This window comes from Cinclus cinclus, chromosome 18, assembly GCF_963662255.1.
Source record: "Cinclus cinclus chromosome 18, bCinCin1.1, whole genome shotgun sequence".
NCBI lineage: Eukaryota > Metazoa > Chordata > Aves > Passeriformes > Cinclidae > Cinclus > Cinclus cinclus.
This window is the reverse complement of record NC_085063.1, coordinates 12115051-12139196: the sequence shown is the minus strand read 5'-3', so window position 1 is coordinate 12139196 and position 24146 is coordinate 12115051. Positions and strand designations below refer to the sequence as shown.

Genomic DNA, 24146 nt, shown 5'->3' with positions numbered 1-24146 from the left:
ACGGGAGGGGCGGGGCGGGGCCGGCATCACCTGCGGTGGGCGGGGACAGGGGACAGGGAGGGGACAGGGGACAGCCCGTGCCGGTGCCGCCTTGGATTGTCTCTGATGCATCTCTTGGGGACGAGGAGCCAACTGAGATCCCGCCTTCCCTGCCCCCAGTGACGTTTCCAGCTCGCAGGCTCAAAAATTTGGTCACACGGGTTGTACAAGAAGACTTGTACCTGGGACAGGCCCTGTTACAGGTTTTCTGTACCTCAGCATCGTGCTGAACTCTGGCCAGCGACTGTGACTGTTTTTTGTTGTGGTTTTTTTCCTAGTCCCAAGTTCTGGATTTCTCAAGCCCTTTAGTGCTACAATTTCCAAAGGAACACAGGCCTGTGTCCAATTTCTAGGCCATTCCTTAGGTCTTGGACATCTGAAGATTATTTATTATTTGCTAGAAGATTTAGTCAATAGTAAAAATAGTTTCCTAATTTTCCTATAGAAGCTTCTCATGACTGTGAGAACGGATTACCAGTCTCTTTTCCATACATTAGCTAGAAGCTTTCATGTTTGATAAACAGGTTTAGTAAACCACAGACAGTTCTCCCCTTCTAGCTTCTCTTCCTTAGCTTTCAGCACTTTCTGTAGAGGGCCTGAGTTTATTAGCTCCACACTATGAATAGAGAAACTGAGGCACAGAGCACCAAAAGGAACAGCAGAGTAAGAATGGAGCCTGAGTAATGAATACAATGTTTTTGGTATCATTCTTAAGTGTGATTCAGCTAGCCCAGGTTCGTTAAGACTTGCATCAGCTTGTGTGGTTGCCATTCACAGATCTCTCTAAAATTATCTGATGGCCTGTAGCCAGGCTCATCTCAAAATGAATAGGCTTTCCTCTAAACAACCTTCTCTGCTACTCCGAAAAGACAGTTCCTTCCAGGCAAACTATTAAAAAAGAGTATCACAGAAGGCCTCCTTGCACAAGCATATTTACTGGGGGTAGTGTTAAAAAGACCCAAACATCAACCAAGAAAACAAAAACAGCAACAAAAAACCCAGCCACCACAAAAGCCTGGCATCTTCATGGTCTCAGCTCAAGGTCATCACCAGGGCTGTGGTATCTGTTCTGGAGGCACTGGAAGCAGTGGGAAGCCTGATAATAGCCACTGTGGGACCCTGTAAGAGCTGTGCCCGGTGCCAGGCTGCTCCTAATCTCCCCAGGGCCAAAAGTCCCTCTGAGCCAGCCCGTGCAGCACAGCCCTCTCTCCCCAGTGCCTCCGCGCTAATCTGCAGCTGCACATGTGCCATGGCAGTGCCTGGGAAGAGCCTCGGGCTGTTAACAGGCCTGGGGCTTTTCAGGGCTGAGCAGGGACAGGCCTGCAGCTGAACCTACACAGAAACAGGCCCCTCCTAGGCCAGGCTTGGGATAAAGTCAGACTTAGGGGTTCTCAGAAATGCACATGGGGAGGAGAGGGAAAAGAGGCCCAAACCCACATCCACTTCCCAAAGCATCTCAGCTACCTGGTGTCATGTGCCAGAATTTTTAAGACTCTATGAGGAAGTGCTTCAGAGGAGGCACATGATTGTAGGGAGCTATTTTCAGCCAGAGGAAAACCCTTACTGAGTGATTGCATATTTCTTTCACTTCCCTTTTCCCCCTTTCCTTGTGAGATGTACTCAGCAAATATATTTATTGCTGAAATTATTTTGTCAACTTATTTGGACAGTGAATTAGCACCTTCAGCCTCTTCCTAAGCTGTATCTATTGTGAATACTTGAATATTTTAAATAGTATTTATTTTGTCAGCAGCTCTCTGCTGACATTGTGTCGAGGCAGCTCCCATTCAGAATGCAACAGTTGAATATACAACTCAGATGTGCATTACTGCTCTTAGCTAAGGATGGTTGGAGAAAACAAGTTTGCAATGTGCATAAATAAAATGAGATATGCTTTTAAAGTTTATGTCCAAATAACCTTATCAGAATTTTCTTAGGGAATTGTAGAAGATATCCAAAGCCATTGTGGGAAATATTGACAATGTAGCAATGGAACAGAACGTTCTGGTGTCTTGCTGGGTAAACTGAATGGCTTAGAGAATACTTATCTTTTGGAAAATGATAAAATGGTTGTGTTTTAAGGAAACAAAATGTATCTACCTGAATTTAAGGTCTTCCTTTTATTGCTCCCTACCCAGTATGCTCATAGCATACTGAGGATGACGGATGTTTGCTCTCTACTTTTTTACAATGCACTTCTGGTGCTGAACTCTGCATCAGGAGCAGTTATCTGTTCCTTCATTGGCTGCTGGGAGAAGTGGAAGTCATCAAGTGGAGGGGAAGCCTGGAATAAGCTGATTTTTCTTCTGGAACCATATAGAAGCTCAGAAATCCCTTATCTCTAGCAACACGTAAAGTGGTAGAGTAGCTACGTTCAGTGAGTCAAGCCCTTCCACTGTCACTACTTTATGCTAAATAGTTTAAGGTGCTTTCCTAATTATATTTCCTTTCCCCATCCTTAAAAGGAACACTTGCAAGGCTGTGACAGTAATTTGACACGTAATGAAACTGCTCTAGGCTTCCAGAAGTCATTTTATCCTGGGGTTCTGCTGCTCAGTGATACTGGTCCTGGTTATCAGCAGCCAAACATGACTGTGCTGTGTTTTGTTCTGCCTCACATCCTTTCCTTTAGCACAGTGAGATGTTTCACTCTGTGAATGTTACAGTTCACTTCAGAGAACTTCAGTGAAAGGGGGTTTCACCTCTAGCATTTTCCTGGCAAGTTCTGAAGTACTTCTGAGATATAAGAAGTTAAGAAATATTCGAAATGCTGTATTTCTTAATGCCAGGAAATGAAGAGAGAGGGAGAGAGAAAGAGCATTTGTGCAAATTAGTAACAAGTTAATTCAAGTTTTGGCTAAAAATGATGGATTCTTATAACTATTTAAGGACCATGAATCACTGAGAATACAGTGTTATTTTTATGTGTTACAAAATATTTTTTGTTACTTCTTCTGTCCCCCTCCTTCATGCAGTCAGACATCAGGAATGATGCGTGTTAGTTGAGTTTGTCTTGCAATTCACTGAATTTTGTGATTATAGGAGACTCCTGCTCACAAGTTGTTACCATTCTTATTATGGGTGTCGTCCTCTATGACTCATATGATGCTAAAATTTAAATTATGTGGCAGAAGCACATGTGCTTAATAAATTAAGATCACTCACTTTGGGCTATAATCTCTACTACACATGCACATATATTTGTATATATATTATGTCTAATACAAAATAATGAAACACAAACAGAATATGCACATGTATTCATGCACCACACTCCTGCACAGAGAACTGGGAAGGGGTGTGTGTGACAATGTTGCTTTCCAAGTGGTGCACCTGTGCTGTTGTACCTGTACCCAGGCAGCAAAGAGGCCCTTGGCTGCTGGTGCAGTGCCTGGGGCTGGCTACTCCCCTGGCCAGCTGAGTGACACTCCCTCGGGTATAAAAGGGCCCCTGGGGCCAGGCTGTGCTGGGTGTAGCTGATAGAGCAGCAGGCAGAGGGCTTGTTCTGGGGAGCCTGGGTGAGGTTGTAGCCACCAACAGGTCTGAGCCACACAAAATGCGTGAAATCGTGCACCTGCAGATTGGCCAGTGTGGGAACCAAATTGGAGCCAAGGTAAGGTCTCTTTTCAACATTGATCATTAGCAGGAGGTCACACATCATCAGTGGATGAAGACTTGTGGGGAGGACGGTTACCTTGTAGGTCAGTGGTGGGAAGCATAGCATGTTAACAGGGAACATGAGTATTTTGGTATGAAAGGTAAAAGCTGGATTTCCTGCTCATGCAAAGTTCAATGTTCATTTGCAATATCCGTGGCCCAGTGATTACAAGTGCACCAGAGCATTCCTGCTGGGACTCCAGCTCCCAGGAGGAACTCTCTTATTCTGCCAGAACTGGGGCAAGTGACAGAGCCAGTAATTCCAGGGCTGTGAAGTTGTGTTGCTGGTACTTTAGTTCGTTCAGCCATGCATCAGCAGCACCTCTGCCACATTTTATTGTTAAATATCGCAGAATCATACAATGGTTTGAGTTGGAAAAGGTCTTAAAGATCATATGGGACCATATTAATGAACAGCATAACCTGTGTTAGAGTGCAAAATGACACAAAGTGTCACTGGCCTCCTGTGAGAGACAGATATCACTTGGAGTATTTTTGTGTAGCTCAAACACTGGCATGCTGTGACATAGGGAGTAAGTCACTATTGCTGACTTTCTGGGCTAGGAGTTAAAAAAAAAACAAAACCTCAACTACTATGCTGTGTGTTGTCCTTCCTTTTTTATTTTTGATAAATAGGAAGTTGTCCAAAGATTATCTGTTTTGGGCTGCAAGGTCTTTTAAGACATGGGATAGTTGAGGGATTGTTCTGTTGTGCTCTTTTTCCTTTCTCCCACACCTAACCTTGATTCCTTTTAATGGAACATGAAGCGTAGAACATGCATCTGTTGGCAGTAGTGTATTTGTACACTCAGAATGGGACTGGATGCTAACCCAGGAAACCTTTAATATAAGAATTGCTGGTCATTACAGTGGGTGGGTGTGTCTACATGAACACTGCTGTGGCTGCTGCCCAGATAAGAGCCCAGCATAAGAACACATCCATATGAGTGTCAAGATAGGACGTTTAGGACCAGCAGCTGTTTGTGGAAAGCCTTGCTCACATACAAATTTGCCTGTGCTAGCTTTGTCGTGCCATGGCCACACTTGTGCATGACAGGACTCCCTAATCCACACCCTCACAATCTTTTTGTTAAGTTCATACCAACTGTTATTTAAATTTTACTTTTACCATAAAGAGAAGAAATTGAGGGCCTTCACTTAATAGTGCATGGGTCATAGCTAAGCAGCATACATGGTCTAAACCTTTCCCTTGAATTGATTTGGGAGGGGTAGAGAAGGATCCCTGTTCTGATCTGGTAAGTAAATGGCAAAGCATCCTGTGCTTCAGGCACAATTCCCAGAGTTGGTGCTGAACATATGCTGAAAATAAATCATTCTCAGTGTGTTGTACCTCTCTCCTTTTGCAGTTCTGGGAGGTGCTTGGTGAGGAACATGGGATTGACATCACTGGGAACTACCGTGGGGATTCACCATTGCAGCTGGAGCGAATTAACGTGTACTTCAATGAGGCTTATTGTAAGTGCTCAGCAGAGCCAACAGGGAGGGTAAAATAAGTAATTAAAAAACCCACAAAAAGCTTAAGACCCTCTGGGTGAATTGGACTTTCCAGAGTGGATTGTAAGTCTGTTTCTTTGATCACTAGCAGTAATTATTTGCATTCATTTTGTTTTGTTCCAGCCCATAAATATGTGCCCCGTTCCATCCTGGTGGACCTGGAGCCTGGGACAATGGACAGTGTCCGGTCCAGCAAAATCGGCCCCCTCTTTCGACCTGACAACTTTATCCATGGTATGTACAGCACACTGACTGCAGGCAACTGTCACAAAAGGGCCTTGGGAGGCCTTTAATAAATCCTTTAAAAATTCTCCCGTTAACTTTGTGGCTGTTCTTTCTGTAATTCTCTTCACAGGTAATTCAGGTGCTGGCAACAACTGGGCCAAGGGCCATTACACAGAAGGTGCTGAACTGATTGAAAACGTCATGGATGTGGTCAGGAACGAGTGTGAGAGCTGTGACTGCCTTCAGGGATTCCAGCTCATCCATTCCCTTGGCGGTGGCACAGGCTCAGGCATGGGGACACTCCTCATCAACAAGATCAGAGAGGAATATCCCGACAGGATCATGAACACCTTCAGCGTCGTGCCCTCGCCCAAAGTATCTGACACGGTGGTGGAGCCGTACAACGCCATCCTCTCCATCCACCAGCTGATAGAGAACACAGATGAAACCTTCTGCATTGACAACGAGGCTCTGTATGATATTTGCTTCAGGACATTAAAGCTCACCAATCCCACCTATGGGGATCTCAACCACTTGGTGTCCCTAACGATGAGCGGCGTCACCACCTCGCTGCGCTTCCCTGGCCAGCTGAACGCGGATCTACGGAAGCTGGCGGTGAACATGGTGCCCTTTCCTCGCCTGCACTTCTTCATGCCTGGCTTTGCCCCGCTGACAGCTCGGGGCAGCCAGCAGTACCGGGCCCTGACGGTGCCAGAGCTCACCCAGCAGATGTTCGATGCCCGGAACATGATGGCAGCCTGCGACCCCCGCCGCGGGCGCTACCTCACCGTCGCCTGCATCTTCAGGGGCAGAATGTCCACCAGGGAAGTGGACGAGCAGCTGCTGTCTGTCCAGACCAAAAACAGCTCCTATTTTGTGGAGTGGATCCCTAACAATGTGAAAGTGGCCGTGTGTGACATCCCGCCGCGAGGGCTGAAGATGGCAGCCACGTTTATTGGCAATAACACGGCCATCCAGGAGCTCTTCATCAGGGTGTCCGAACAGTTCTCGGCCATGTTCAGAAGGAAAGCGTTTCTCCACTGGTACACGGGGGAAGGCATGGATGAGATGGAGTTTTCTGAAGCAGAAGGTAACACCAATGACCTCGTGTCCGAGTACCAACAGTATCAGGACGCCACTGCAGACGTGGAGGAATTTGAAGAGGTAGAAGTGGAAGCAGAACCCAAGCCAGAAAAGGAAGCAGAGTAAAAAGTATCAAAACATTCTCCTAATGAGCCTGTTCACATTCATTAAAGACAAAGCAATAGCCATCATCTGCATACCCAAAGTAACACAACTTCAGAACTTTTTCTGTGCATCTGGCCAAGTATATCTGGTATTACAACACAGTGCTTTTGAAATTAAAGGCAGCTCCGCTTTACTGTCTTAAACAACAGTTGACACTGAATCTCTCCCAGAACTGATCCACTATGAAGACACGTTATCTCATACCAACCTTTCCTGTAAATGGATTCACTTTTAGAATATAATCACCAGATACTGCATGTACTATACAGCCTCTGCCTGTGTATATAGATCAGGACCATAAGCAATAGCAAAATATGCTTCCAGCTCCTCACCTTTATTTATTCTCAGGTAAAACAGTCCCTGCTGATTGTGAACTTGTTACTGTTTTAGGAACACGTGCACAGCTCTAAGGCCTCCAAGGCAGTGACTCTTTTATCACTCCACAGACTGATGTACATCTGCAGAAGCAACAGGGGGCAAATGACTGAATATGCACATTCTTATTTTATAAGTACTCTAATTGTTCTATCACATTGCTGGCTTATATTATTGCAGAGCTTGTATTCATTATCATGGTGTGGTTTGTTTCTATTTCTAACTACAGGTTGAGTTACATTAGCACACTAAGTTGTGACATTGTGTAAAAGTTTTGGTGTGGTACTTTTTTTCCCTAGGTACTAACTACTGTAAATTTTTTTCCTAACATTCATTACAACAAAAATGACATAGAATGGTTTGTAGTTTGTTAATGTAAATTCCATGGCAGTCACTAAAACAAAACCATATCTTGCCTTCAGTGAAAGAAATTTCTTGCCATCACAGCTGCCTATTTAACAATGTGTTTATAATATTCTTTTAAATAAAGATTATATACCATTCTATGAAAGTTTTATACTTGAAACATTTGATGGGCAAAACCCCAGTTTATTCTTGCAAGAACTAACTTTGAATTACATTAGTTATACTTTTATATGAAAAGGTTTGTTGGATTTTGAAGTAACACCTTATGTTTAGAGCTCAGTCTTGGCAGAGGAACCCGAAGCCAATTCTCCTTTGCAGTGGGACAATGTCATCCCTGCTGTGAGGACACACAGCAGCAGGAAAATGCAAAAAATTCCCCCAAACCCACACAGCTTAAAGTGCATCTTTGACTCCCAGCCAAGAGAAGTGTCCCACTCCATTCCTACTTCCCAGGGAACATGTGTCCCTCTCGTGACAAAGTGTTAATGAGGATAAACAATTCAGACTCACATGTCTCCTTGCCCACCTCTTACACGACACCAGGTCTCCCAGTTCCTGATTCACTGCTAAATGTATCAGACTTGGAGATTTGATTCCCAGCAGCACATCCATGGCACAATTATCCTGCTTCCTGTTTTCAAAACTGTATGCTATGTTCTCTGCTAATACAGATTTTAGCCAGGATTTTTTTGCAAAGCAATCATTAAAATGTAGTTGGCAGAAAAGTTTTAAACAACTATCAAATCTCTCACTCATTTATGTACCTGAAATATCAGCATGAAACCCAAAAAGACATTTGGCTTAAAAATAAACAATGTTGCTTCTGCATGCCCAGACTGTGCTAAAAGCAGTCTTTTATTTTAACAGAACTGAAAATTAAATATCTCTGCAGAACAGAAACTTTGTTTCAAGAGGAACAAGACTTTCCACACATTCAGAAATTACATTTATTAGCATACCAATTTACATACAGAGGCAAGTTCTACAGTTCATGTGATGACATTACACTGCAGTCTTGAGCTTGCCTACAGCTTTGCAGTTTGCTGTTATTCACCACAGATCAGCTCCTACAAGAGATTAAAAATACAAATTATTCAATTCAAGAATGTGTACAAGGTACACCTCAAACAAAAGGTAATAATCTTTAATCTCAGATCAGAAATAGGTGGTGTTCTATCCAGAGCAGAAAATATTTCAGCTGCTGGTGATGTATGGAATGCACAAATAAAGGTATAAGCAGTATCTGTCTCACAGAGAACAGATAACCCATACCATACAATGAATTTGCTAATCAGGGGAAGGAGCAGATCAGAGGCTGTCTGCTGGCATAAGTATGAAACGTGAACATAACAGAGAAACCTGTGAGCATCACTACAGAGCCCCAGCTGTGCTACGTAAGCCTTTTAAAAATCTGACCAAACCCCAAGAGGTTCAGTGCAGGGCTTGACAGGCAGTACATCTCACCTCACTAATGAAATTGGGCAGTTTCCCATCTCACACGTAATCAGGTCACAGACACCTGCACACATCCGTACCGCACCAGCCGCAATCCCCTCCACTCCCACGCCTGGAAATCGAGCCCATCACCTCTAGATATGGCGGATTAATGGACTCAGCACTTACAGACCATCGCTAACGCCACTCTCGCACTACAGAGCCCCAGCCACGCACCCAGCCCACCCCACCCACTTACATTTCAGTCCTTTTTGGGTTTCACCGTTTTCACCGTGGCCACCGCTGCCCTCTCCGCCTCCGCTTTGTACTGCGGCTTCATGGCGGCCCGCACGGCCTGGGCGCAGATCTGCGAGTACCGGATGTAGCTGCGGCCGGGGGGACAGAAGGAGGTCAGAGCCGGGCCCGGCCCCAAACCCGCGTTCCACCCGCACCGCTGTCACCCCGCCAGGCGCTCCCTGACAGCCCCGCCGCGCCAGCCCCTGGCCCCCGCCCTGTCGCGACAGCAACACCTGAGCCCGGCCTGTCGCCAATACGCCACCATGGCTGCAGCTCCGCGGGGCAAGGTCAGCGCGCGCCGCAGGGGACGCGCACGCCGGCCAATCAGCGGGCGGGAACCGCTCACGCGCGCCGCCGTCCACGGGCGCGCGCCTCCGGCGGCGACCAATCAGAGGGCTCCTTTCCGGCGCGCGCCTCCCGCCCTTTCCGCCTGACGCTCCCCGGGCTCGCCCCGCCCCTTCCCCTCGGCCTGGGCGGCCCCGGGGCCGTGAGGGGAGGCGGGGGCGCCATGGCGGCTCCGGCCGTGCTGGAGCTCCTCGCGGCTGCTCCGGGCCAAAGCTGTGCGGGAAAGGAGTGTGCCCTTCCCTGTTGTGCGGGAGGGTCCCGCCTCCACCTGTGGCCAGCCGGGGCCTGCCTGACTGTTCAAACCACAGCAGTGTGAGTGTTGGTTCAGTGGTTCAGAGCTGCTAATTTGCCGGAAATACACTGGACGTCAATTACCTAAAGAACATAAATTAAAGGCCAAGTTTTCTGTGAGGCTCACGGCAAGTTGTGGATCACTTGTGTTGACTACACATTAACTCCTTCCTCAGTAATCCTGTTGTAATCTAAGAATCCGAGCAAGTGGTTTAAAGGGTGTGTTTTGCACCTAAATCTTGTTTGTACCCCTCCGTGCCTTCGCTTGTTTTTTTCCACATAAGACACTGAAAAGAAGAAAAAACATTTTACAAGCATGTGGAGCCAGTGATTTTTTTTTTTTTTTTTTAACAGACTGTCTTCATTTTGGAGTTGATGTGTGTGTGGCCAAGCTGTGACAGCTCTGTCCCATCGGACACAGTGCCTTGCCATGGGTTTCCTTTGGATGTTGATACAAACTCCTGAAATTCAATCATTTGCTCTAAACAAATCCATAAAAGACAACATAGTAAACTAGAAGCTATTGACACAAAGAAAAAAAAATAGTAATTTTCCCACATTTAATAAGCAAAAAAAGCTATTAGAAGATTCAAATCACGTTTGATACGTAAGGAATTTGGTCCTAACCTAATGTTCATTTAAATAATTAAGACAAAATACTTAAGGAGGTTAAATACTGGCTTTTTAACAAATCCTTGTACTTTTGTCTTGTTCACTTGCTTCCTTTCATCTAAATTCAAACCATTTTTAAAGCACAGAGTAATTTCCAACTTTATTAGAGATCTCATTTAGTCCAGTACCATTGCAATTAACAATCCACAGGGAAGAGCCACCAGAACAAGAACAACTGTTCACCAGATATGTCATTCTGTCTCCAGCATACAACAGTAAGATCTGGACTCCAGTGATCTGTATTTTTTTAACTGTTAAACAACTCTTCTATAAAATTTTGGGTTAATTTCTTAAAACCCACATATTGCAATTGTTCCTACTTAATTTTAAACAGCTACTGTAAACGAGGCAGAAACAATTCTTACTTCAGGCATTTGTTTTCTTCTTTGTTTTTGTGTGAAACATATTCTAATTTTGTGACAGACATGGCATATTGGAGCAAAGCTTTCCAATTTGCAGAAATGAAATAAAAAATATTTGTTATGACAAACATGTCTCTGCACTTTTAGCACAGAAAGGTGCCACTGATACTGAAAGGAAATGTATTTGGTTTCAAAGCCCCAGTCAAAACAATAACAGAAAGATACAACTCAGCACCAAAGATTTTGGGAAGCCCCTCAGTGCTACCTAAGCAGCATACTTGATGTAAGTCAAGTAACTGCAGTACTTGCATATATTGAGAAAGGGGATGTTACATGCAAATACCTCTTTAATGGGGATATCTGATGATTTGATAGGTAAAATAATTAGCACTAAGATTATTTTAATCCTCATGAGCAGCCCAGGCCACATAGATGGCTTGGCAGAGAAAAATTATGCCAGTAGAGTTGGACATTTTTTTCCAACTACATGCTCCTCTATTCCTGCCCCATGGCTTCACTTGTTCCTCTCCCAAACCCATTTCTCACCTGTATTTTCCTCCAGAATTTTATTTTTTCCACCACTTCATCTCTCTCTGTACCTCCCTGTGAAATGCCTCTGCCTGCAATTCTGTGAAATTAACTCAGCTCTAAATCTATAATGGAAATACACAACCTGGATGCAATTATTTACAAATTTAGCTCTATTTACTATTTGTTGGTCTTGATGGATAAAAATTCAGCACAAACTGAAAAAGGTAAACCTTTGAGAGAGGTACCAACCATGCTGAGGCAGACTGGGTATCAATCAGTGGCAGAAACTGTGCTCAACAAAATTTCCAGAATCAATATTGATGTCGATGCAGCTGTTACAAGGCACCGTTATAGATTGGTATGACATGTTTTCATGCCCAGTTTAGATGCCAGATATTTTGTAAATTACCTAGAATTTCTCAGGTAAGAATTTTCAGAGAGAGAAAAAAGGAGAGAGCAGGTAAAGGAGAGAAGGACAGAGAGAGGTTTCAGAGAGAAAGGAATAAGTTAGGAGGGTTAGATGCAGAGATCGAGAGAAGCCGCTGCGGTGCAATTAGCAACATCCAGAAATGTGAGCGTGGACGGGTCTGGAGGAACTAAGGATGTGAGGTTAGACATGTCCAAAGAAACTGAGGGAGTGAGGGAAGAAGCATCCTGAAAGGTTAGATTGGAGACATCCAGAAAAGGTGTAGAGATGAGACTGGAGACATCCTCAGGAGTTGAAGATAATCCAGAGGAGCACTGAAACATGAAATAGTTAAAATCGGTGAGGTCTAGAGATTCCGACGAGGTGGAAGAGCTGTACTCAGAGTCATCTGGTGAGGATGGAGGGATTGTACAGGAAAAGTCCAGAGAAACTGAGGAGGTGTGACTGGAAAACTCTGTGGAGCATGAAGAAGTGAGACTGGAGAGGTCTAGAGAGAGTGAAGAAGTAGGGCTGGAGAAATCTGTGGATAGAGAGGTGACACTTGAGAGATCTAAAGAGATTGAAGAACTGTCACCAGACTGATCCACAGAGCCTGATGAAGTGAGACTTGATAGGTCCAGTGAAACTGAAGAGGAGAAACTGGAGCGCTCCCAGGAATCTGAAGAGGTGAGACTGGAGAGTTCTAAGGAAATTGAAGAGGAGGTACTGGAGAAGTCAGAGGAGCATGAAGATGTGAGACTTGAAAGGTCCAGAGAGCATGAAGAAGTGAGACTGGAGAATTCCACAGAGGATGAAGAGCTCAGACTGGATAAATCCAATGAATCTGAAAAGGGGATTTTAAAGAGTTCCAAGGACGCTAAAGTCTTGACACTGGAGGGGTCCAGGGAGGCCAAAAAAGTGAGACCAAGTAGGTCCAGGTAGGTTGAAGAGATGACACTGAAAAGCCAAATAAATCCCCAACAAGATGGGTGTTAAATCAGAAGTATTTTAAACAAAAGATCTCTATCATCACACCAAAACAGAAAGGCAGCATGATCCCAAAAATATGTTTTTGAAAATAATGATTCAAACTGTGTGTTTGGTCTCTTAGTAGTTTCTCTTTTGGTGCAGAAAAGCTCCAGTAACAGGAGCCCACAGAATTACTGAGAACATTGTGCCTTTCCAGGGAACCAGTACAAAGTCACACATACAACTGCAGACAGTCTTCTCTCCTGGCATGTCTGTCCTTGTTCAACCAGATTTATTTTTCTTTGTAGCATTTTTTGGAAGCTAACAATGCACTAAACTGATTCTGTGTCCAAGAAATACACATTTCAGCAACAGCTGTTCTAGCTGTTATTCAGATAAAAAGAGGTCTAATTTTTTTACTTATCATTTATACCTCTGGATACAATACCTGTATAGTAACAATAATTTTTCATTTGTTCTAGTTTGAATTGTTTAATAAAAATATCATAGAGAGAAGTTGTGATAGAAGGCAGAAGTGATTAAAAAGGGAACTGAACAGCTTAAATTTCAGTTCTAAAAGGTGCAGCTAATTATAGTGTGAGTAGATCAAGAGGCTGATCCACAGCTGCCTTCTCTCATCTCCAGACTGTGCCGCAAAGCTCAGAGCACTCAAACCTGTGTTTGTCTCCAGACGGGCACAGGAAGGCACAAAAAGCTCTTCATTCACCACCCCACATTGTATGGACCAAAAAAGTGCAAGGTGCAGGAACAGGAGGCCACAGGTGAACACAACCCAGCTTTGCCCACCTTCTTACACAACCCACGGCCACATGAGTGTGTAATGGATTTAACATAATCACCATGGGTGCAACTCCCACCCAGGTCACCTCTTAACTGAAGCAGGTGTCTGCAGAACAGCCACTGAACTTGAATGCTGTCTTACTATGCAAACATTAAAATAGCGGGGATTTAGCACAATGCAAAAATTGCCACGCTAAAAGAAAGAGCTACTAATATACCATTGATGAGACCCCCAAGAGTTCTTGAATATATTTAACATTTATAGATAATGCTTCTGTAATTTAAGAGCTGTTGCAATATGGTTGCAATTCTTTCAAAGGTACAATATTTATAGATCAAAAGGCAAAAAATTACTTTTTCCAAACATGCATAATTTATGATGAAATGACAAGTTTGCTTGCTGTCCTCTATTTTTAATAAAACATAAAAGTAATTAACCCCTTAAAAATCCCTTGCTAACTAAAAACAATATAATTGCATGACCATCTTTAATCTCCAAGTTTTCTCAAGTGTATTTTACAGGGGAGAACGCATTTTTTTTAAAAAGGCAAATTACAATATAATAAAAAGTCAGTGTCCAACAGGCTATATATTCCATCATCTCTTCACTGAGTTCTTTCTGTCCTAATTTAAAACGACCAAGTTATTGCACTTTTTCCTATGAAATAACACTGTAAAGAAACGTGGAATTGTGGTCACCTTTGTACAAAATGTAGAGGTCAGCAATAACGTTTCCTACCTTGGGTGGCTGTGGATTTACCTCCTTTCTCTGCCTGGGTAAGCCATACTGGGCTGTGCTGGTCGAGCTCTGCTGTTCTCTGCTGCTGACCCTAATCTGCTGCACAGCCACTGGAAATGATGCCATGCTGATGACAATACAGGTCATCTCCTGGTAAATCTGTCTGAGCACAGCACAGCACAGCACAGCACAGCACAGCACAGCACAGCACAGCGTGCCAGCAACACTTCACTGAAATCAGCTCTAGTCTTAAGAGAAAGATTCAGTTCTGAGCTGTTTCTATTACAGGACAGTATTTTGAAGGTTAGTTGATGAAGCAGATGAAGACATTAATTTTCAACTTTTGAACACCTGGACTCAATGCAAAAATTACTTTGCAGTGTCATCCAAGTCTCAGCTGTTCATTCTACAAAATCCGGCATAAATAGCCTGAGGAGGGACCCAGGATCTGCAGAGCAGAATTCAGGTACACTCAAGTTTTAAAAATCTTGTGCATTACTTCCTCTTTTCATGTGTTTAATAACTTGTGTTACTTTTCAAATGTGGTTATAACAAAATAGCATGACGTAAGATATTTTGTCCACAGCTGATGATCCTAGTTCCTCCTCAGGTAAGCAATTAGTTCAGCTTGGTTGTAACATGTAACCTTACCTTTAGAAAAATTCAGTTCTACAGCAACATGCAAAGGAAAGCTACAAAGTTATTTAAGATAGACATGAACAGGTCCTGTGCAAGTGAAAGAACCACCTCCACCTTAAGAAATAGATTCTAAAATGACTCACTGCTTCCATGTAAGCTCTTTATCAGCACTCTTCAGTTCTTCCATAAAAGTGAACCTCAACAGGTTGCTGACCTTCCCTTTGAACCAATGCTCTGTCAGGGCCAGGGAATTGGAAATGTTGCAGTTATCACACAGTGGGTGCTCATGTTTACTATATATGACATTTATTGGAAATATAAATTCAAGTACAGACCACAAGAGACAGAGCAGCAATGCTGTAGGAAATGGTGGTTACAATTTTTCTGCTTTTTTTTTTGAAGCAAACCCCTGGCTGGCACTTGTAGTTCACTGCTGTGTGGCTGAACAGGTGCTGACACCCATTGGTGGGCAGGGATCCATCAGAGCTCACAGCACTGATTTGTTCACATCACATTCCTCCACGTCTGCCCCTCCACTTCCCATGTCCCCTGCCCCTTTTTTAAAATTCTTTCCTCCTGGTTGTTCAGTTCTATTCCTCCAGCTGCAGCTGATTTCCCTTCCCCACCTCCTCCATTCCTTCCAGCCCCCAGAACTTCCCTGCACTGTCCCTCTCACAGCAGTGCTGCATTCATCCACAGCAACTCACATTCACTGCAGGGAATCTGAACACAAATGTGAGCCCAAGCAGATTGAAAATCCTTCCACAGGATGGACTCTCCACAGCAAACTGTGAAATCTGGTTGCTAGTTAAAGCCAGATTTGCAGAAAAGCTGAGTTATTAAGAAACAAGAAAAGACCACGGCAGCTGTGAATGTGCATTTTAGGATATGCATTTCAAGAAAAGAAATCACTCACTCCAGGGATTTCTTCACCCTCACCCCTCTCGTTTTAGATTATTTACCTCATAGTTCTAAAACACAAATAGACCAGAAAGTTTCAAGAATTAGCCAGAATTGAAACAAAATTTTAATTAAAAAAGCGCCACATACAGAAAGCCATACTCTGACAGAATGAGAATGCAGGCATATAAATAAAACAGAAGAAAGAAATGTATTATCTTTCAAGAAGTTGTTGAATGCCTGTAAAAACTAAACAGTAAGGTTTTTTTCAGTGCAAGGCCAAACTGTGAGTTCTGCTATGCAGTCCTTAGTGCAGAAAAATTTGGAAATGAAAAAACTGACTTGAAAATATCAAATGATGCTAATGGCTGAACAAACATAAAATGAGTTTCAAGCTAAGCATTTTTATCAGAAATGATGGTACAGTTTTGCAGAAATTTCACATACATTTTTAAAATTGAAATGTTATTTCAGTTGTAATAATCTGTAAAAGTATGGCAAACCTCAATGACTTCAATTAGTAAAGTAGTCTCAAACCACTTCTGTTTAGAAAAATATTCTGTTTAGAATAGTTAATTTTTAAAAGTTATATATCTATATTTTATTCCCCTAGCACAAATCTTACGGAAGTGTTTGTGTTTGTTAAAATAAGCTCTGGTTCTCTATATAGCAGACACTACTTAATAGGCAATTTGATATAACAGAAATGGCATGCAAAATCAAATATGCTGGGCTGGGTGACATTACAATTCATAAAGGCTAAGAGAGTCTTGAAACCACTTGTAAGCTTAGAATTAAAATTCCAGGAAAAGCCTTGGGCACCAAAATACCACCATAGCTACCTCTGGGCTGTGCCTTTGCCTTTTTCTGCTCATACTGAAGGAGCCTCGTGGGACAGAGTCCCTGTGAGGTGCCCAGGACTACCTGCAGACTGGCACCATGGCACGTGCCAAGGACTGACCTTTCTGCAGAGAATGACTGGTGACAGTACCAAGAACCTGCAACGAGTACCAGGAAACAGAGACTGGAGAACGCCAAGTGAAAACCTGGAGAATACAAAGGGCCTCGTACTGTGAACAAATTAGTTCAAAGGGTAAAAGGATCTGGAACTTAGAGCACTGGTTAAAGTAAAGGACAATACAAAATCCAGTGGATGGAGCATGTTATTTCTGGAACATGATCAAGTTAATGACTATATTGTTAAATGCTACTTCCTCTTATGTTTAGGTATCTCCTCAGCCACCTTCACAGAAGTTTTTTTAGTCTTTAACTGGTTCTTTAAAGTGAACACCTACTACTGTAGCAGCTTACAAGATTTTAAGGCTCTTTGTTAATTGTACCTTTATGTAATGGGCTTTTAGAAATAGAGATAGTTATTGTTGAAGTTTAAGATAAAATCTCATTTTTAGGTACTGCATGCCCAGCTCATTAATGTTGCATTTAGGAGCAGGATTTAGGTCTTGGTAGGTAGGTAAGAGACACTTTGATGTTTTGATGTTTTACCTATAGTGACTAAATTGAAAAACCATTTGAGTACCGTGTTAGGTTTCAACCAGTCAAGTTAAAAAGCTTATCAAAAAATATTTTGTACATTCTTTTATAATTCAAGCATCAAGTAATAAGCTTTCTGTTAAACCAAGTTGTGTCACACAACTGTCAAAAATCAACAAAATGAACAATGCTGGAACAACCATTCTGCTTAATTTTGGGCTTGGTCCCAAAAGAGGTAGTCCATAAGTCACACAAAAAATAAAAGCCTAACATGCCAGTGTCCTCCACCATATGCAGCCTCACCACTAAATGAGGCTATTTCATATCTGCAAACATTATAAGTTAGTGTTCATGTAAATACAGGAACTACACTTGAAATTTATTTCTTCATCTGTAACCGCAATTCGGTCCAGCTGACTCAATATATTAAACAGCCTTTGAGCCTCAGCCTAGGTAAGAATTCAGCTTTTCTCCAGATGAAATTTATAACAGGCCTAATACACACATCCTTTAAATAACAAAGGATACATGTATTTAGGCCAGGGAGAAGCTGCAGGTCGTTAAGCCTCATTAGTGATGCAGGTCTAAGAACTATCATCATTTCTCTACAAATGCTGCTGCTGCCATCGAATTCCTCATGGTTCCTCTTGCTGAAGCTGCAAACTCTTCAATTTCAGCATTCAGTCTTTTAATTACCCATTCCAATGCTTCACGGCCCTACAGTTAAAGAAAAGTTCATCAGTGTGTAAATCTTAGTAAATAAGTAAATCAGTTAAATTCTTACTGAAAATGACTAAAGATATGGTAGTTGAAAGAGGGATGAACAGAATACATGCCTCTGATATTTTTTATTTCAATTACTGGAGTACTGCTGGAACATGTTCTGCCTTACATTTCATGAAAACAATTCCTTGTATCAGCAGTTCTCACATTATGATCCAGAAGATTTTTTTATCCAGACTGTTTAACTGTTCTCGAGGCTGAACTCAAGATATCTTTGGATTGCCAGAGGACAGACTCTCAACTAAAGCACTGTTTCATTGCTCCCACATAACTATTTCAGATCTGTATGAATGTAGATCCTTTTTTGACACCAAAAACAAATAGATGGCATCAAGAGGGCAGCAAAAGAATGACAGTGTCACACTGTGGAGTGAGTGGAGATGTTTTCTCCAGTGAAGATTCAGAGAGCTTTGCCAATAACAATTTATCTCCATTCGCAAGAGGAAAAAGAAGAGGAAGTCCAGCATGCTGGACATTCAATCTCTACAGTAAAGGCAGCAGAACTATGTGGCCCCTTCCTAAGACTGCTGACAAAGCCAAAAAGTAAAATACAGATCTTTATTCCCTTTGACATTTAGCCAGTGACCACACACTTTACACAAAGGCCATACTTACTTTTTTAGCATTGGAAGAAATTGTGTTTGCCATTAGCCCTTCTAGGTAACTGCTGAGACTGACACCTTTTACAGATATTATTGCTTCTTGTGTCAAAATGGTTCTGAAACAGAGAGCAGGAAACTGAATTACCCTGAGTAGTCGAAAAAAGAAACTCCCCCCTCCCCTACAAGTACATTCCCTCATCAGCTTTGCTCAATAACAAAGAACTTCTTGCCCCCTAAACACAACCCACTTCCACACTGTGTAACTGCTTTATGCTTCTACTTAAAAATAAAGCCCAAGAGTGCCTGGCAAGTCCAAGTCTCCCTTTGTGGCTCTCAGCCATTTCCATCTTTAGCAGCAGGATGTTAAGAGTGGAAACAGCAAATCTGGAGTTACTGTATACTGGGGAAACTCTATTAAAACATCCCCTTCAACAATAGGGATTGAACATTTCTGACTGTCATGACAGAAAAAAACTCCAATGTTAGAATCCCTAGAATGATCTTTCAGAATTATCATCACTTCCAGCAGTACAGACTCACTAAGTTCTAAGTTGCCTTTAAATTAAAAACCCAAGCAGCCACCAAAACACAAACCTCCAAAATCAGAGGCTAAAGGCACATGAATTTGCTTTCTAGTGCAGATCTGTGTTCAGGCTGACAAAGAGATCAGGAACAAGAAGCTGAAAACTGCAGATGTATACAAATTCAGTTACAGACAGAACACCCTGAAATGGACTGGACTCCAGCACAGCACGACTCAAAGTCTCCCTGTGACTGCAGAACCAATGTCACTGCAGGAAGTGACAAATCATTTCATCCTGGTTCCGACAATTTATGTAGAGAGGCCATGTAAACCTCATCTTCTGATCGAGGGAATCATGAACACTTTCAAAGCAAAATCCAGTAGTTGGGGGCAATCTCAGGGCAGGGAGGTACTCACTTGTGTGGTTCATGAGGGTGTGGTTTATAGACAAGCCTCTCATCTACCGACACCAGGTTTGTAAATGAAATCTGTAGAACACAGCACAGGATTACCCCTTGATACAAATAACAAGAGTACTACAGAGGGCAAAATGTTATGTGATTAGCAAACAGTCACAGTGTACATACAGCAAGAGGCTTTGAAACATTTTTATTTAACACCACCCCCACCCACAAAACTGCTGCTCATCAGCATATTCACAGCTTCAGCAGTGACAAATTCCCAGAGCCAAGTATATCCTTCCTGAGAAAAAGAACTGATCAACTATTGCCACATTACTGAAACCTTTCACTCATATTATTCTAATGCAATTTTAAAGTTATTTTCAAGATGATTTTCCTTTTCATATGTACAAGGTGGTGCTATACTCTGTGATCCATTTTAGTGGTACAAACACAACTACTTACATTACAGGATTTAAGCTCCATTGTTCTTTTCACAGGGTCAACAACAGAGTGCTCCTGTACATATGTCCTTGTCCTGCAGGTGCCAATGAGCTGGGGGCAGGCAAACAGAGATGGGATCAATTCCATAACCCACTGCAATGCTTTGTGTCTTTAAGTGCACAAGCAGAACACAACACCAAGAGAACACAATTAGGATTTAGCTTAAAACAGAGCTTTCAGTTGATGTAGATCTCACTTTCCAGATGGAAGCAGTCTGAGCCACAGATTTGGCTATCAGGGTCACTGTCTACTTCTGCTGAGCTTTCCCAACAGAGAAATGCTTAAACCATTAAACTTTTAAACCATTAAAGTTATGAAATGATACACGTCTATTACAACAGCTGGCTCAGGAGCTTCCCCTCCCCGAAGCGTCTCTTTCTGGCCTGTGACACAATACCCACCGATTTCACAATGGACGGGATTCCCCACTCTGTGCTCAGGAGCCTGTGGCTGTGCAGCTTCCCGCTGGGATCCACGTGTCTGTCCAGGACATCGACTCCCACCACGCAGGGGTTCATGGGGTTGGGGTATTTCCTCATGGCAGCTGTCATCACAGTTTCCCAGGGGTGACTGCCCAAACACAATCAGGACACTCAGTTCACAGCTCTGGTTGCAACAGGATTGTATCTTTCGCTGGAGAAAAACCCCTATTGCATTGACTGGGCAGTGCACATGAAAATCAAGTATACAACGCACCTGATTAATTGGGTGTGCTGAGTTCTATTATAACTGGTAAGAATGTTTTCCTTGTGACGTCAATGCTAAAAGACTGCACTGTATCCCCGTTTTCGTAATGCTAGAGTGATTTGTCAAGTTGAGTACTCCGTTCAGATTATTTTTAACAGTTGCTCCGGAGCACCTGAGCCGGGCCCGACACCGTGAAGGGCCTCATGGTGTTCCGGGCAGCACAAGGGCGCAGCTCGGTGCCGACAGCGCGGTGACCCCGCACAGCGACAGCCCTCGCCACTTCCGCAGCCCCACCAGCTCCGGAGCCTCCCCAGCCCGTGACCCCGGCCCGGCAAGGTCAGGGGCGGCGAGAGGCCGCGGCGCGGAGCTCCCGGGGGGCGACCCTGGCGCGGCGCAGTCCCCGCACCCCTCGGCCCTCCGCGCCCGGGGCCGGCCCCTCCGCCGCCCGGCCCGGCCCGGCCCGGCCCGGTACCTACTCGAACACGTGCTCCGAGGTCCAGATCTTCATGGCTGCGAGGCCCGGCCCGGGCGCGCTCCGCGCCCACCGCCGCTGCTGCCGCCGCTCGGCTCCACGGGCCCGGCTCTGCCGCCGGCAGCGCGCGCCTGCGCAGGCAGCGCCCGCCAATCGCCGCGCGGCGCCGCGATGACGTCACGGGGCGCGCACCGTGTCCCCGGGGCCGGGCCCCATTGGGGACGTTCGGGTGAGGTCGGCGCCCGTGACCGCCGGGCCGGGCGTGAAAGGCCCGAGCGGGGATGGCACCGCCGGCTGCGCCGCCCATCGCTCGAACATGGGGGGGTGTGGCCTGTGGGCCGCGTTCCGATCAGGCTGGGGCCCGCCGCCCCTCGCCGCCCCTCGCCGCCTTGCCCTGGCGCGGTGGGGCTGGGGCCGCGGTGCCTGATGACGTCAGTGTGGCCGCAGGTGGCCGATGACGTCAGCGCCGTTTCCTCGTTGGGCTGGCAGGGGACACAGGCGGGGTGTGACGTCACGCAGGGGGCGCGGTGCCGCGGGCCCGGCCCGGCCCGGCCGGTTTTGTAAGAGGTTTCGTAAGGGTTTCATAACCGCATAACCCCGCACCCGCCCCTGCCACCGACCGCCTCCCGACTCATCCTCGGGAGGAGCCAGCGACGTTCCCGGCGTTAGTGAAGGAACGGCCACAGCGCCAAGCGGACCCACGCGCGGTTCTTGGCGCGCCATCGAGCGCTCCCTTCTAAAAGTCTCGGCAGTATTGGAAAGTGCCGTGAGTTCAGTGCAAACGGGTTTTGTTGTTTTTTTCAAGCAGCCGGGTAGCGTTCCAAAGAGGGAGTGACCTCTGTGTGCTCATAACCGCACAGAAATAGCCTCAGTGGAACGGCATGAGAGGGAAACTTCGCAGAAACAGCTGATACCGCACCGTGACTGCTGACACCCGCCTGCCGTGCCAGAAAGCCCAGCCAGGCTGGGCGAGCGCTCCGAGAGCAGCCCCTGTGCATCCCGAACATCAGATCCAACGCCTCTGTTAGAGAGAAGCTGCTGTTTAATAAATACCAGGTTCAGCCAGTAGCAAATACTTAAATGAGAGCTGCTTATTTTTGCTGGGCGTACCTGTCTTGATTCTATTTTCCCTTACTCTTTCACGTCATGGACTATTCCTGAACACTGCTGATCTGTCAGAGTGGACAGAATTACTGCTGGGAGATTGTGAGGCAGCTCTAAATCCATTGTAGTCTGAATACCCACTGAAGGATTATTGCAGCTGGAGAATTTTGCAAAGGATGTTAAAAATGTGAAGCATTTTGGGAGGTCTCAGTATGACACAGTTGTGGAAGGTGGTGACCCTTTAACAGGCAGGGGCAGTGTAGCAGATACCCATCCCTTATCCATTAGGCTGCCTGTAGCCTCTCATCAGGTTTTTTTTCTGTTAAAGAAATGTTATCTACTGGAAGCAAAGCAAAATGCCATCTCCAAGAGGGAAGCATGCCAACATATGGTGCAAATTAGGAGCTACATTTCAGCAGCTCTTGCTCATGTAAACTTCAGTCTATTTTAACAGGAGATGTGTTAAAGTAGCTTTCTATATCTGAGTGATATCAAGTGTGAAACTACTTATAAACCTGTCTTGTAAGAGAAATCACACAGTTATAAATAATACAGCCAGACTTTAGGAAAATAAAATGCACGTTTGTAACTGCAGAATGAGAAGTGGTGCATCCTAAACATTACAACTACTTACATGTATTACAATACCATAAAATCCAACATCTTTGCCCCTGTATGTTGTCAGTATCTGTCTAATAGCTGAAATAAAGGAAAACATTCTGTCAGTTGAGTTTGTCCAGTCCCAGGCAGTACCAAAATGATCACTGAGGATGATGATGGACACCTACAAGAGAATATAAAAACCTGTGGAAACCCATGATGAGATTCTTTAGTCCATATGTGTCTTTCAGGGGCTGTTTGCTCACAACTGCTAATACAACTGATGCCTGAAAAGGGCCTTGTGATTCTTACGTGTCAGATTTTGGCAAAGCAATCTTGGCATAGCTAAGAAATACTGGAAATTGCCCTAGGAAGTCTGTAGGAAAGTGCTGTGGGGTCCCAAACAATTAGCTGCTCAATGAGGCAGGAAGATTTTGTATTGGCAGACCCATATTTGCCAGTAGGGAAGTGTGACTTGTCCCCTTTAAGCAGCCTCACAAAAACCTCATAAATTTGATCAAAAAGCACAAATATCAGGAAATAACTCACAACCCAAAAGTCTCTTTATCTCCAGCATTATATCCAGATCATTCCTGCTCTCCATAGTGGGTACCCAAACCCCAGATTGTCAAACCCAACCAGGCCTACACTATAATACAGGTATTATATTTCCATTAGGAAAGCAAACACCACCCTGGTTCAGAGCCCTGCTCCAGAGATCAACCAGCCCACTCTGCAGCACAACATGTCACTGAATTCCACCCTGAAAAGGGTTTGGTGACAGTGGCAGTGACTCAGGCCGAGTCTGAGGGAAATGAATGCAAGTCTCAAGTGCCATTCGTCATAGGTCACCAGAACTGAATTGTGCAGAGGACAGATACAGAGAGGGGTGAGTGGGGAAAGTTCTTACTCACCTGCTGTACTCCTGTCATAGGCTCTGGTTGCTTTTCTGCTTCAGCTATCACAACTATGCCCCTTTCACATGACAGCTGGTGTGTTTACTATTTCCTACGCCTAGGAATATTGTATTTTGGGGTGTATTTTCCCCCCTGTCGTATTCTGAAATATGGCTATGCTGCAGTTACACTGCACAAGTTCCTTGATCTGAAATCCAAGTTTTATTTGTGTGATATTCCGGTATTCACAGGCAATATTAATGAAAACCATT

At 44.4% G+C, this 24146-nt stretch overlaps 3 protein-coding genes across 8 annotated transcripts; 1 reads left to right on the top strand and 2 right to left on the bottom strand.

Moving 5' to 3' along the window:
- The first annotated feature begins 3522 nt into the window (after positions 1 to 3522).
- TUBB1 (tubulin beta 1 class VI) lies at positions 3523 to 7570 on the top strand. 4 transcript variants are annotated; one of them, XM_062505235.1, is made up of 5 exons: positions 3523 to 3652; positions 5064 to 5172; positions 5335 to 5445; positions 5567 to 5659; positions 6266 to 7570. In XM_062505235.1, the coding sequence occupies exons 1-5, from the start codon at positions 3596 to 3598 to the stop codon at positions 6643 to 6645; spliced, it is 750 nt and encodes a 249-aa protein (XP_062361219.1). In that variant the 5' UTR covers positions 3523 to 3595; the 3' UTR covers positions 6646 to 7570. The 4 variants fall into 4 exon arrangements, with proteins under 4 accessions (XP_062361219.1, XP_062361216.1, XP_062361218.1 ...); XM_062505232.1 differs by having other exon boundaries at positions 5567 to 7570; XM_062505234.1 differs by lacking the exon at positions 5064 to 5172 and having other exon boundaries at positions 3523 to 3629; positions 5567 to 7570.
- Positions 7571 to 7703: 133 nt separating this feature from the next.
- Positions 7704 to 10238, bottom strand: ATP5F1E (ATP synthase F1 subunit epsilon). The gene is made up of 3 exons (XM_062505240.1): positions 9390 to 10238; positions 9119 to 9245; positions 7704 to 8492 (listed from the first exon to the last, which is right to left on the bottom strand). Exons 1-2 carry the CDS (start codon positions 9419 to 9421, stop codon positions 9122 to 9124), a joined length of 156 nt encoding a protein of 51 aa, XP_062361224.1. The 5' UTR covers positions 9422 to 10238; the 3' UTR covers positions 7704 to 8492; positions 9119 to 9121.
- A 7540-nt stretch (positions 10239 to 17778) lies between these two features.
- On the bottom strand, positions 17779 to 21378 carry PRELID3B (PRELI domain containing 3B). Of its 3 annotated transcripts, none has more exons than XM_062505236.1 (6): positions 21279 to 21378; positions 20517 to 20685; positions 20077 to 20166; positions 19628 to 19698; positions 18701 to 18803; positions 17779 to 18019 (listed from the first exon to the last, which is right to left on the bottom strand). In XM_062505236.1, the coding sequence occupies exons 1-6, from the start codon at positions 21308 to 21310 to the stop codon at positions 17900 to 17902; spliced, it is 585 nt and encodes a 194-aa protein (XP_062361220.1). In that variant the 5' UTR covers positions 21311 to 21378; the 3' UTR covers positions 17779 to 17899. The 3 variants fall into 3 exon arrangements, with proteins under 3 accessions (XP_062361220.1, XP_062361221.1, XP_062361222.1); XM_062505237.1 differs by lacking the exon at positions 21279 to 21378 and adding an exon at positions 20812 to 21058; XM_062505238.1 differs by lacking the exon at positions 20077 to 20166.
- Positions 21379 to 24146: the final 2768 nt, after the last annotated feature.

Bases quoted from the DNA above. Each gene is read 5' to 3' on its own strand.
- TUBB1 (XM_062505232.1), top strand. From the start codon at position 3,596: ATGCGTGAAATCGTGCACCTGCAGATTGGCCAGTGTGGGAACCAAATT. The intron at 3,653-5,063 runs GTAAGGTCTCTT...CTCCTTTTGCAG, and splicing joins GGAACCAAATTGGAGCCAAG to TTCTGGGAGGTGCTTGGTGA. The intron at 5,173-5,334 runs GTAAGTGCTCAG...GTTTTGTTCCAG, and splicing joins GTACTTCAATGAGGCTTATT to CCCATAAATATGTGCCCCGT.
- ATP5F1E (XM_062505240.1), bottom strand. From the start codon at position 9,421: ATGGTGGCGTATTGGCGACAGGCCGGGCTCAG. The intron at 9,246-9,389 runs GTGTTGCTGTCG...CCCCGGCCGCAG, and splicing joins TGGCGACAGGCCGGGCTCAG to CTACATCCGGTACTCGCAGA.
- PRELID3B (XM_062505236.1), bottom strand. From the start codon at position 21,310: ATGAAGATCTGGACCTCGGAGCACGTGTTCGA. The intron at 18,804-19,627 runs GTGAGTACCTCC...TCTCTGTTTCAG, and splicing joins CACCCTCATGAACCACACAA to AACCATTTTGACACAAGAAG. The intron at 18,020-18,700 runs GTAAGTATGGCC...CTTTAACTGTAG, and splicing joins TTTCTTCCAATGCTAAAAAA to GGCCGTGAAGCATTGGAATG.